This window comes from Osmerus eperlanus, chromosome 8, assembly GCF_963692335.1.
Source record: "Osmerus eperlanus chromosome 8, fOsmEpe2.1, whole genome shotgun sequence".
NCBI lineage: Eukaryota > Metazoa > Chordata > Actinopteri > Osmeriformes > Osmeridae > Osmerus > Osmerus eperlanus.
Genome location: NC_085025.1, coordinates 2,109,396 through 2,123,386, shown reverse-complemented (window position 1 = coordinate 2,123,386; position 13,991 = coordinate 2,109,396). Strand labels below are relative to the sequence as shown.

The 13,991-nt window shown below is 44.5% G+C and overlaps 1 protein-coding gene across 4 annotated transcripts in view; it reads left to right on the top strand.

The window, feature by feature from the left end:
• Positions 1–13,991, top strand: part of epha7 (eph receptor A7) — a 58,277-nt gene that overhangs the window by 39,107 nt on the left and 5,179 nt on the right. Inside the window, exons 6-15 of one of the 4 annotated variants that reach the window (XM_062466969.1) lie at positions 4,892–5,016; positions 6,286–6,454; positions 7,054–7,162; positions 8,102–8,157; positions 10,027–10,140; positions 10,579–10,764; positions 11,201–11,262; positions 11,445–11,654; positions 11,880–12,095; positions 13,677–13,870. In XM_062466969.1, the coding sequence (XP_062322953.1) occupies positions 4,892–5,016; positions 6,286–6,454; positions 7,054–7,162; positions 8,102–8,157; positions 10,027–10,140; positions 10,579–10,764; positions 11,201–11,262; positions 11,445–11,654; positions 11,880–12,095; positions 13,677–13,870 (1,441 nt within the window). Of the gene's footprint in view, positions 1–4,891; positions 5,017–6,285; positions 6,455–7,053; positions 7,163–8,101; positions 8,158–10,014; positions 10,141–10,578; positions 10,765–11,200; positions 11,263–11,444; positions 11,655–11,879; positions 12,096–13,676; positions 13,871–13,991 lie in introns of all 4 variants that reach the window. The other 3 variants (XM_062466968.1, XM_062466971.1, XM_062466970.1) reach the window with 3 other exon arrangements.

The window sequence follows — 13,991 nt, the reverse complement described above, 5'->3', positions numbered from 1 at the left end:
GAGTTTTTACACATTCTTTCATGACCACACCCCCACTGCATGATATCAGCCGCCAATTTCCACCGCAGACCGTTACACTTCAGAAAAGTTCTAAAGCAAAGTAAATTGAGTTTGATATCTCCCTGTTGATTCACAGAATACAAATGAATATGTGAGGGGGTGGTTTTTAAAAGGTCTTTGCGGGGGAAATAATGATGTGAAATTGTCATTTTGATGGCACAGTTTGGGCTGTCAGCGTTGAGGGGTAAGATATGTATTAATCAGCACTGGAGCTGTCAGGCTCTGGGTGGAACATGAAAAGCTCATCCTTGTTTCCTCCCCTCCCCCTCCACCTCCCCTAAATCGGCCCTGGCTAATTGCTTTCAAATGGAGTCCCCTTTGACCTCGCTGCCTGCACACCAAAGGTGCCCCCAGCCTGGCATTGTTATGCAGGTAACGTTCTGTCCTCCACCAGTCCCTCACTAACTCTATTTTGAAGCACACCTTGTTCAAGGGTATTTTTACACGCCTTCATTTCAGTAAGCACTAGCGGTGAATTAGAATCATCGACATTGAAGTGAGGGATCCAGAGTGACTGAATTAGACGTGATCGCTTCAGCCACGACGCGTGGCTAAAATCCTCCAGATCTGCTTAATGACTGGGTAGAAAGAGAATGAAAATTGAAAAGTGATCAGTTTCAGACTGAGTGAGTGAGCCGTGAGTTTAGCTGTAGATGAAAGGACTCCACAGAAATGTCATCCATATGAAAGCTGAAGCCTTGATCCCTCCCAAAAAAAAATGAAAGCGTTACTTAATGGCCTGAACAATTTACGTCTGCGCTGGTCCATTTCTCCATCTCCCGTCCTGACTCTAAGCAGTGGTGACAAAGCTGTGAGCAGCATCGGCTGGGGACTGTGTGTGTGTGTGTGCTCCGTTACTGGCGCTCAGAGAGGACAGCGGTGCCGAGGCCCACAAGCCAGAACCTTGTCATGGCAATTCCGACAGTTCCCTTCGCATTCATCAAAGCAGAGGCCCATCATTGTCTGCCGTTTTTATTTTCTGACTCACTGAGCCTCCACTGACTGTGCCCAGCACAGAAGACAGCGAGTCGTCCTCTTCTTTTTCATGTCCGCTCAGAGTGTGCAGTCTACTGAATGATTGAATAACCTTCACTGCTAGGGCAAGGCTGCTACTAGTCCAGGCAACTCAACTGCCAGTTAGGTTGGCTTTGGGAACATGTGGGTGACATTGAAGGGAACTCTCTCTCTCTTTCAGACTCTACCTCTATATCTGTGTCTATCTCTATTTTGCTCTCTATTCTATCCCTCTCTTTCTCTCCCTCTCTCCCTCCACAACCCCACACACACACACACACACACACACACACACACACACACACACACACACACACACACACACACACACATATACACGCACACAGACGCTCACACCCTTGCCTCCCTTGCCCCAATGCTTAAAACGCCCCGATCTCATAAGGGTGCTGCCAACATTTAATACAAGGGACTTTTTTCTTTCTTTTGTGAGTCACAATGTCAAATGGAAGTAATCTTGATGATGTCATACATTGTTAGTGTCAACCCACGAACCATACTGTCGCCAATCTTGATGTATTCATTGACTTCTGGAAAAGATGTCTGAAAAAGGCCCAAGTCTATTAAAATTAAGTGCATTAACAAAGTGGGCCATAAATATCAAACTTGTGGTTACAACAGGATCAAATTTAGAGGGTACTATAAAGTTTTTTGTTTGTTTGTTTTTATTGTTGCTGTGTGTAATATACAGCATGTCGGAGGTACTTCCCGTGTTACACCAAGCCCATTCCTGTCGTTGTTTTATATCCTACTGTGTAGGTGTAGGCATCGCTGATGTAGTAATTGTCAGTAGTATATTGCGTGTTGTAGAACCACACAATGATTTTCATCTCTTATCGCATTTAACACTCGTGCAAGGGCTCTATACCTTTCAAGATGTAAATAATCTAGTGCACTCCAAAACAATCAATAGAGTGGGTGTGAGATACTCAACCATGACTTAAGTACTGTGGTAATTAAAAGATGAGTTTATAGCAGTGGTATGGTCCACAAACCAGGCAGAGGAGTAGAGAGAAGCTTATGCAATAAACCGGCATTTCAGCGCCTCAGCCTCTATCGAGCCGAAGCAGCCAGCTGTGGAAGAGAAGACGATATTAAAATCCCTGCATCTAATGTATTCATAAAGTATTCAAATGCGTAGCGTGGCAGAGAGTGGCTTCCGGATGAGTTAGCTTTACAGGAGAAGGTGTTGGGGTCACTTATACTTTCTCTAATATTGCAGAATGACTTCACAGACGGCCTCCCAAACAGTCCCTTTAAGACAGGCATAACAATTATACAATTTTCTGGTACACTAAACCCCTCAGGTATGTTAAAAGTCTGTGATTGGCTGACTGGCTCTGGTCTCCGTAATGTTAAGTATGTCATTAAAGGCTGTCACAGGGTGCTGGCTGAGGAATCCACAGGGGATGTTAGAAGCTACCAGAAGGAGAAGCATACTTTCCTCCGAATTAACACAGAACGCGAGGTTCCTCGTTTCCTCACCCTGCACAAGTCTCAGTCCACGTTCGACCAACCCTTCCTTTCTTTTTTAGGATTACCGCCAGACAGCATACCTTTTTTATTTTGTGTGCAAGCCACGTCTGCTAATGCTGTTCACTGAACTAATGATGTCAGTGAAAACACTGCCGACCCCGGCTCTCCTGTCACCCGTGGCGATGTGAGGGAGCGATTAAGAGATTGAGGGGTGTGGTTTCAGGAGGGGGGGGGGGGGGGGGGCGAGGCGGGGTGGTGGTTGGCTGAGTCACAGTCGGCAGCTGAGGCCCGGGGTATGGGAGGGGAGGTGGAGGGGAGGACGGGCCTGCAGATCTTATGCCACAGTCTGCGTCCTTCTCCGGTGATGTGTACGAGCGTCTCGTCATGGAAACACCTCGCTGTGATCACTCGCTCCAGTCCTGTAGCAGTCCTGTGCTCTGAGTCCTGTAGCAGTCCTGTGCTCTGAGTCCTGTAGCAGTCCTGTGCTCTGAGTCCTGTAGCAGTCCCGTGCTCTGAGTCCTGTAGCAGTCCTGTGCTCTGAGTCCTGTAGCAGTCCTGTGCTCTGAGTCCTGTAGCAGTCCTGTGCTCTGAGTCCTGTAGCAGTCCTGTGCTCTGAGTCCTGTAGCAACTGCATCAGAGCTCACGCAGAGACAGAGATCTCAAAAGGAGTTGCTCACCTCCTAAACAAACAGTTAATGTTGCCAAGTGACCAACAGTAAAGGGTAAAAAGATCCAATTACTGTGGTACAAGGGTTTTCAGCTGTACAAATGCCACTTCAAATTGCATCTACCCACATCCATGGCGGAAACCCTTGGAGGATAATTGACACTTGTATACGAAGGATTGTGAGGGAGGCAGAAACAAATGCCAGATCAGAAAGGTGCAGTGGAGCAGTGGCCGGAGACGTCTGAGGTGGTCGTGAACCAGAGGGTTGACGTCAGCAAACGGAAGGGCCTGTTGGTCCTCGGGGGGCTAGTCTCTGTACAAGAGGCGGAAAATAAGCTTCAAAGTTCGACTCTATTAAGCTGCTGTAACTGCTTGTTGTGACTGGGGGGTAGAAAACTTAATTGTCAGTTTAACTGTCTCTCCACCCTGAAAGGGATACATTGTTGGTTTGTTTTGGGTGGATTATGTCGGACCTGTCAAAATCTGGTCTGCTGACGGGAGCTTCGGAGTCTGCTGTCGTGTGCATTACTGTCAGGAATGCACATGATGCCTAATGAGGTTCTAATCCAGGGGGCCTGATTAGTACAAGGTCATTTCAAAACAAATCTGGGGTCATCCCGTGGTATGGACCCCGGCAAACCCTAGGTCACTGAGCATGACACACAGACTTTAGCACTTCATCCGATTTGAGGTCCAACCTCACCACCGAAATTAAGGGATTTTATTTTCACCCCTTTAGGGAATTTCCCCCCTCTTGCTCGAAATCTTCTTAATAATAGTGTACTGTTTCACTTGCTGATATTAGGAGCGTTGTCCTTTTTTGGTTATTTTCTTTTTGTAGTTATGTAGAAGAGAAGGTCATAATTTGTGGTTTTCTGACTGTCTTTCATTGCGAGGCCAACAGATCTTTAGGCATGACTTGTCAGCTGGATGTTTGGTTGAGACTGGAAGTCAGGGTAGCACGTACCAATCTTCTAGCGCCAGCAATGCATGACTGATTCATCTCATGAATCAAGTTTGATGTCTTCAGATTATCTTTGCTAATTGATAAATAAATAAAAATACATCTCGGTCTAACCTAACCTTTTGCGTTTAGTTTTGCAACCTTTTCTCTTGTAACTTCTGAAGATAAGCATTTTGTCAGAAAGTGCATTACATTAGTCTTCAACAGCACTTTATGCTTGCTGCTAGACATTAAGGTGATGTTAGAAAAAAAAGAAATACAAGTTTTCATTTATGCGAAGGTCGACAGGTGGCCGCTGTGCATAATGCTGCCACAAGGTTACAGGTACATGTCTCTAAAAGCTTTTGAATGCCTCTGTCATGATAAGTGCCTGTCTGTTCCACGGGTGTTTCTAGAATTAATTTAACTTAATTGTCATTCATAACCCACATGTTGTAGTTTTACACAGGCTGGGATAATGCTATCTTCTGCTGTTTGCACTGTAATTGAAATTTCCATTATGAGGTAAACATTTAGGAGAGGCCGTGTGAATATTCATCAGTGTCGGAGTGTTGTCTGTCTGCCCTGGAAGAGGATTAGAGAGGAGCTGATTGGATGGGGATGTGTGTGTATATGTGTGTGTGTGGGAGTGGTGTGTGTGTGTGCCGAGAGAGTTCTCCCCCAAATCTTATTGACGTGTCTTGTTCACACAGCTCCGTCCCAAGTCAGCGAAGTCATCAAGGAGCGCGTGCAGCAGCGGAGCATCCAGCTGTCCTGGCAGAAGCCGGAACAGCCCAACGGCGTCATCACCGAATACGAGATCAAGTACTATGAGAAAGTGAGTGTGTGATACACGCAAGGCAGAATACATCAACGTCAAAAAGAGGCAGCAGGAGAGAGAGCGAGAGAAGAGAGAGAGAGAGGGAATTGTGTGTTGTTCCTTTCATCCCTGAATATCTTAGAACAGACAACTTTGGACTTTCTCTTTATCTTCTGTTCCTCCGGTTCTTTCACACATTCCTTTATCTCCCCTTGTCCCCGTCTCTCTCTGTGTCCCGGACCTCTCTGCATTCACTTTGTCTACACTTCCTTCTACATCATATCAGTAAGCCTTCGTGAGTGGAATCGGCGAGATTCCGCAAATTAACTGCAATAATGAATGAGATGCTCATAAGATTTTAATCATTCCGTGGTCCATCACAGCCACACACACACACACGGCAGCCTAGCACTGTAGCTGCCCTGCCAGAGTGAACAATATGTTATTGCATCTCCTGCACCCCTCATATATAATATACTACACACCCCCATGTGATCTAACTCAGAACAGATGAGGGGGTACGGCAATTCTTCGACGAATAGACTGAACACAACAAATCAAAGGCAGGGTAGAAGCGCCCTGGTGTGAGGCCTGCTGGTCAGAACCCTTCTGCCACCCAGGAATCAGTCTGCTCTGTCACGTACTCAGGCTGTAGTCTGGCCAGCTGTAAAATTGGAAACAAGCATGACTTCACTCCTAACAGATTTTGGCATTCCATTTGGGGTATTTTCGCCGGGCAAATCATTTACAGATCAACAACAAAGTACATAGTACATGCAGTCTACGTCTGAAGGGTTTCTGAGCACAGGGTAGCAGTGTTTTCGTCCGGTAAAAGGGAGTCTGTATAGACAGTGCCCTCTTCCTTACCCAGGAGTTAAACAGACTCATATTTTCTTTGTTAACCCTTGTGTTATCTTCGGGTCATTCTGACCCATCAGTCATTGTGACCCACCGTCGTATTGCGACAACTTTACAGCATACAAAAACAAAGTGAAGCATTTTCTTTTAACCGTTGGGCTGTCTCAGACCCCCCACATTGCAAAGGTTAAAAGAAAATTATTTTTATTTGTTTTTGTATTGGGTAAAATTGGGTAAACACAACGATGGTTCGTTATGAACCTTTGGGTCATGTGACCCGAAGGCAGCACAAGGGTTAATATAATAAATCAAGGTCACATTGTAATTGAAGACTGAATGAAAGGAAAAAAAAAAAGTAGTATCTTCTCAAGGACTATAATACAAAGCTGAGGTGTTTTAGATCAAACAATCTTGTGTTCACCTCCACAGGAACAGAAGGACCGGATCTACTCGACGGTGAAGTCCAAGTCGACATCGGCCACGGTGAACAACCTGAAGCCCAGCACGTCCTACGTGTTCCAGATCAGGGCCTTCACCGCAGCAGGCTACGGGACCTACGGCCCCCGGCTGGAGATCACCACCAAGGAGGAGGCCACAGGTACACACACACACACACACACACTCGACATGACAGAAATACTCACACACAGCCATGTACTTACACACAGCTGTATTCGTTGCTACATTTTAAAGTCAGGTTGTACTGTTCTCTCCTGAACTGTCAAGACTCAGAAATCATTGCTCTCCTCCCCAGTATTTATACAGCGCAGACACATTTAAAAAATGCAAGAATTCTCCAGTCCGGCACCCGCTGACAGTACAAAGGGCTACTGGAGCCGTTTTCTTTGAGCTATCGTCGGTTTGTCAATTCAAACAGCCTACCACTGTAAGCTTTCTGAACGGGAAACAGTCCAACCTGAATGTGTCATTGTTCCATATGAAGGGCACCCAAGCCTCCATCTGGGACTATCAAGCCCACTTTCTGAAACAGTAGAGCAGTGTGTATGCAGATGGCCCCGAAATAGCTGCAGCCCTCCTCATCTCTCGGAAGACGCAAGGGAGGAGGGGGGGGGGTGATTAGCCCCCCCTCTCCTCATTGGCTCTGTCGTTTTCCTATAGATTTGCAGGGTAGATGTGCTCAAGTTCACACTGTGTGCCTTTGTCTCTCCGTGTGTGTGTGTGTGTGTCACTCTTCAGCCGCGACGGTCTCCAGCGAGCAGAACCCCGTCATCATCATTGCGGTGGTGGCCGTGGCAGGGACCATCATCCTGGTGTTCATGGTGTTTGGCTTCATCATTGGGAGAAGGTACGCTCTCGCGGGCCCCATTGACTCTCCGCTCCTGTGAGTCTCTGCTTGTCAATTAGCCTTTCTGTCACTCCCGGGCTTCCATAGCAGTGGAGTCCACACACGCACCTATCATCTGTGGCATGCTGTGCTAATGGATTGTGATGCATCATTTTCTAGAAACTATAGCTATAGCTTTTTTTCGGGGCATGATTGTATTTATTTTTTTCGCAACGGATCCATTACGGGGCAAAAGTACTCCAAAATAAAAGGTTTGGAATGCTCTGTGTGTGTGTGTGTGGGGGGGGTGGGGGCAGGGGTTGGGTGTGTGTGATACTCAGGGCTGGGTGAAGTATGGCTTTAACTTGTTTGCCATCTCCTCCCAAAGCCCTACTGTATGGCAGGAACCATTGAAAGCATTCACTGATGGACACGGCCTTATCAGCATGGCTGGCATCTTCATCATTGCATGCCCTACAGTCGGTTCTACTTGTGTAAATAAATGCAGAGTGCACATGCACGTATGATGTCACATATCCATTTGACTCCCTGCATGTCCTTCTCCTGCTCTCGCAACCTAGTTTTCATTTGACAAAATATCTCTGTAATATACTGTGCTTCCATCTGGGTAACTTAACATTAAATACATGTTAATATGACCATATTACCAGTTAATATGACCAGTTTAATATGAAAAGATGTTTGGGATAGCCACATTGTTCAACGCTTCTCTTACTTGAGAGGGTAGCTAGTGATATCAGAGGGGAGTACTTGAGTTAAAGAGCAGTAAGCAGGAAGAATGGTGCCAGGGCCTGGTCCCGCCCCGCTCCCTCCTCTCAGCAGGTTATCTGTACAGACTTGTCATGCACCGCGTTAGCTGTGCTAGGATCCCTGTATAATACAGTCTATCTCTTCGACACAATCGGTTGACTCTGCTCTTCTTCCTCTCTGCTTGTCAAGGCACTGTGGCTACAGCAAAGCGGATCAAGAGGGGGATGAGGAGCTGTATTTCCAATGTGAGTGCTTGCTTTCATCAGCTCACACACACACACACACACACACTTAAACACGTCTCAATTACCGCATGCACCACAGGATGCGTGTCCAGACAAGAGAACGCTACTGCGAGCCATGCGTTTTCATCCCACTTTTAGTTGATTTGAACTTAGGCTGGGGACAATCAAGCAACATCTGTTTGGGATTTAATATACATGTCTATCTAGCTGAGGACATGAAATCCTGAAACTACAAACACATGAATTGGAGATCCGGCGGTGAAAGTGTGTAGGGCTCAGCTGAAAGAGAGAAGTCTTCATTAAAAATGTAAAAACTGGCACTTTTTTCGAAGGGACAGGCTCCTGGTGATGCTGGAAGTAGAGATGTACACACAGTTCACTCCAGCCCATGGTCCCCTTCCAGGCTCCTTTACCAATAAGAGACTGTTATCTCTCAGTCATACACTGCCCCTAATGATGCCCCTGGAGATGCAGCTTCCGACAGCATCCCAAGTGAAGCTGTAATGATCTTTGCCGTAGGCAAACTGCTGATATGGAAACAAAGGGTCAGGGTGTCAGATGATGCGGTGTTAGCGGGGGGGAGGGGGGGGGGAGGGGGGGGCAGGGCTGGGGAGCCCAGGTTTGCCTCTGCTAAGTATCTGACTGATCGAGCGCCGGAGCCCTCGGCTCGTCCTGCCTAAAACAAGGCAGCTGATGTGGGCCCTAATGGAGAGACCTGCTCTGCGGTATTAACTGACGAGCCTGGGCCAGGTGACAGCAGCCAGATAGTGTGTACATTCAAGATGTAGGCCCACTTTGTCCACCGTGTAGCACAGGAAGTCACGATAAGACGTCTCCTATCAGATCCAGTGACAGCTTGGATGGACGAAGCAATTATAGCGCGGAGGGGAGGGAAATATCAACTGCCTTCGCCTTGTGCTGAAGCACAAAGCATTTGTGCTTATGTTTCTGGATCGGCCGACATGCCTTTTTGAGGATGGAGAAAGTTATTAGTTTTTTTGTCAGGCATTATCATGCCTGGAGCTGATTCGTAATTTAATAATGGCATTGTAGAGCGTCAGTTGGTTTCATTTGAGGTTTTATCCAGTATGTTATGGTTTTATACTTCAGCATCTTATTAAATAGCTTGTGGTATTAAAGATGAGATGTAATGTTGTAATTTGTGGAATTTGATATGCAGTAATGAGGTTAACAGAATGCACTGATCTACACACAGAATTCTATTTATTAGTGCTGTGGTGTTTTGGTTTTGGTTAGAACCTCTCACTCTTTTTTTTTCAGACGGTGGCCTTTTCAATCTGTAGTCATCTAAATGTTTTTTTTTACACCCCCTATTTACAGAGTATGTGCCTGTATATTTATGAGGTATTCCTTTATCATTCTGTGACTGAATATTTTATAGTAGACCTCTTCATATTCATCAAGCTGTGATATTGTATGAAATGGTAAAGGTGAATAACTGCTTTGCAATTTCTTATCACTAATGTTATGTATTTTTACCACAGTTTTCAATTTAGTGGCTAGGGTTTACAGAATTAGGTCGCTAAAAATCACTCAGGATGGGTGACAACCATAAAATCCCATTTCGGCCATTTCAAATGTTTTGTAAAAAAATATATATATTATGTCAGTGAGAGAAATAATGATAATAGCAATACAATTTTTATTTTTATTCAAGCAAAAGACAGGGAAAAAAAACAAATGGTGGTTTAGTGTTTTTTCTAGGAAGACCTTTGGCCACCTGTGCCTTTCTTCTGCAGACTGTTTTGTAATTCTTTCTGAATCATCGCCTTTGGTAATGGAGGGGCTGTCGTATGCATATTAAATCGTAACAGTAATCCTCTTACCCGTCTACAGTTAAATTTCCAGGCACCAAAACATACATTGACCCTGAAACCTACGAGGACCCGAACAGGGCTGTCCATCAATTTGCCAAGGAGCTGGATGCGTCCTGCATTAAGATTGAGCGAGTTATTGGAGCAGGTGAGTTTAACCAAGTCTCACAGCTCTCAGCTTAGTCCCACTCTGCTCTCATATATCACAATGACAGCTGAATATTTACACCTTGAATGGGGACACGATTTTCCACTCTGTATATTGATAGTGCAAAAGGGGGAAAAGTTCATTGCCATTAATGGGTGGGCTACATTTTTGAAGACGGCCAAGCACAAATGGCCTTGACTGATAAATTGCTGCCACGAGGGTTTTAAAGATTTTGTCAATTACAGTATCCATACATCTCCAGCATGTCTTTTATAGGTCTCTGTTACACTCCCTTGAGTAAAGCAAGATGTCATACTCCAATTTGTATTCTCCTGCAGCGCAGCTGTTTTGTCTGAAAATACACGAAGCAGTTTGTCAAACAGGAAGTGTCATAATTTCCCCTCATCTCTCGGTCATGACTGCTCCCCTGTCCCGCAGGAGAGTTTGGAGAGGTGTGCAGCGGCCGCTTGAAGCTGCCAGGGAAGAGGGATGTGTCGGTGGCCATTAAAACCCTGAAAGTAGGCTACACAGACAAACAGCGGAGGGACTTCCTGTGTGAGGCCAGCATCATGGGCCAGTTTGACCATCCCAACGTCGTCCATCTAGAAGGAGTGGTCACCAGAGGTAAGGACTGCAGCTCTCCGTAGCAACCAGGAGAAGCAGCTTGTCGTTAAGGTTGTCGTTAAGGTTGCGTGAATATTTATTTGGCCCTTGTTTTTGCTGTTTGCCCTTTTATTTAAATGTTATGTTGTCACAAAATATTTTATTTTCATGCAATTATGTAAAATACAAGCTAAAAATATAAAAAATGCTATAGAATGTAAACATTAACGAAGCGGAACGGATGTCACTGAAAACAATTGCGCGTAATTAGTCAAGCTTTCTTCTTTTTAGATCCGCAAATATAAGGAGCAGATGTTAACACTCAATTATAAACCAATGAAACAAAGCGCCGAAAATTCCAAGGGACAAAAAGTATATTTAGTAGGAAACATAACATGACATAACACTTGAAAGCTATATTTATGTGAATGAATAGGACTTGTAAACCTTTTTTCAGGGAAACCGGTCATGATTGTGATTGAATACATGGAGAATGGCTCGTTAGATGGTTTCCTCAGGGTAAGTACTTGCTCGTCAAGTGTCTCCAGACACACATAATGACATTACTTCTCCTTTACCCTTTTATATCACACAAGCTGTTTTTCATCGAAAATTTGCGTTTGCCATCAGCTTTCTGTCGTTCATTTGACTGTACAGTGCCGTCACCTGCTGACCTGGTTTGTTTTCTGTGCGTTGTACAGAAACACGACGGTCAGTTCACAGTCATCCAGTTGGTTGGCATGCTGCGCGGCATAGCGGCGGGGATGAGGTACCTCTCAGACATGGGATACGTCCATCGAGATTTGGCTGCTCGAAACATCCTTGTCAACAGCAACCTCGTATGTAAAGTGTCTGACTTCGGTCTGTCAAGAGTGATCGACGACGATGCCGAGGCTGTCTACACGACTACGGTGAGTCCATTAGACCTGCCGCTTCTGCCTCTGCCCCAGACACCCAGACCTGCCCCGGAATACTCAACTCCATCCACACTCGTAGTGGAGCTGAAATATGGTTGCATGCTCATGCATGCCCGGCCCCATTCAATATGCTAAGCAAGCGGTTTCCTCTGCCGCTGTTTTGTAACTTTATGCTGACCTTGTGTGCAATATGGTAACTCTTTTCAATTGATGTTTTAGGGGAAGATGCAGGATATAATGAATTTGATCTTTACTCCCGCCACTGACCTGCGTTTTACTGAACAGGGCGGAAAAATTCCAGTCCGATGGACTGCAACGGAAGCCATCCAGTATCGTAAATTCACTTCCGCAAGTGATGTGTGGAGTTATGGCATTGTCATGTGGGAAGTCATGTCCTATGGAGAACGGCCTTACTGGGACATGTCCAATCAAGATGTGAGTTGCTGCCTCACTGTACACTATGTTCCACAGTCACCTGATTGTCCAGTCCCTTATTGTTACTATGTAACTCAGGATTATCAGAAAACTTAATCTCAGGATTTGGTTGAAAATGGGTCCATAATTAACATTAAGATGTGCATCTGCGTTACTATGGTTATGGTATCATTATTATACTATGAAGGATTGACATTCATAAAGTGCACATATAATAATAGGAAACCATATACTTGGAATACAAAATGTATTCAGTGTAAATGTAATAATATGTAAACAGCTTTGTCATTCCAATATCCATTACTTTAAAAGCTATTTGCTTCCACTCTAAGTATCAGTCACCTACAAATAAATAACAACATTGTTACTCTTACAGTTTCCAAAGGAGTGGAGACCTAAAACAAAAATATTTCAATGTAGGAAGTTAAAAGCTTTATCTGCCACTCTTTGCTAGTCCTTTAACCACAGATGCACCGACGTTAGTTTTATCCTGTAGTGAAATAAAGAGTTATATAAAACAGCATAATATCCACAAAGGGACAAACAGCTCTCTTCTCAGCAGAGGAACTAATCATGATTATAATTCTCTGCCTCTTCTGACCAGAAGCCTGCTGATTGAACCGTCAGCAATGCTAATCCAGATGATTGGGGATTTAAGTTGCATACAGTAGATCGTTTGGGCTCTCTGCTATTTGACAGACATCAATGTCTGAGAATTTTGTGTCCTGTCAAGATGTTGGCAAACAGCTCCTCCAGGGATGCAGTAGAACAATATTTACATTTCCTCAAAACAGTTTCAGTGTTTTGACACTTCTCTCTCCACAAATCAGCCTGTTGGAATGGGCCTGACATGAATACCAGATGAATAAACAACCCCAGAACGAAAGGAGGAGTCAAATCAAATGTGTCCATAGCCACTTATGTTCCCACAAGATAGATTTTTTATAAACCCAGTGTTTAATAGTTTGCATTTAGTAATGCAAATTGATAACGTAATTAGTTTATATGCAAGGCAGACATTTTTTTTTTTTTCAATAGATTTATGTAAATACAGCGGAATGTTGAGACATGTAAACATAGGGTTGGTTTCATGGGAGAACAACACTAATATTACTTTAATACGTGGTACTCAATCCTGCACTCAATGACAATAAATATACCGTGTTTCAAACCTCCAGTCTTGCAAACGTCAACAAAGTTTCCGGGATAAGAGAGAATAGATCTATAGGGAGCTTAGACCGTCAGCTGATATGTTACAGAGACTCAACTCACACTTTTATTTCACTAGCTGCAAAACATTCAAGGTGTCTCCAAAATTCAGTAAACATGCAGAAGTGACACGCCAACTTTGGTTTCTTTGTGCTGAGACAGGTCAAAAAATCTACTCTTGGCCAGTCTCTCACTTTCTTTTAGTCTTGCTGCTATTGTCAGCAAAACACCACATCTTCTGTAGCAAACCTTCATGATGATGTACTGTTAGAGATGTTTATAGACATATTTATTAAAGGATAAATGTCAATGATCTGTGACTTGTGTCAGTAATGGCTGTTTAAAACCCCTTTCTCTGTTTGTCTTCTGTAGGTTATAAAAGCCATAGAGGAAGGCTATCGCCTTCCTGCCCCTATGGACTGTCCTCCTGGCCTGCACCAGCTGATGCTGGACTGCTGGCAGAAAGACAGAGCTGATCGACCTAAATTTGATCAAATAGTGGGCATCCTGGATAAGATGATTCGTAATCCCAATACCTTGAAAACCCCAGTAGGAACCTGTACGAGGTAAGGAAGGCTCGTCTCGTTAGATCTTACAAACCACAAGGAGACACAAATACATTCGAAACCTCTTGAATTAGATTTCACCGTGATAAAACTTTGAATTATGCTTTGTTTTATATATTAC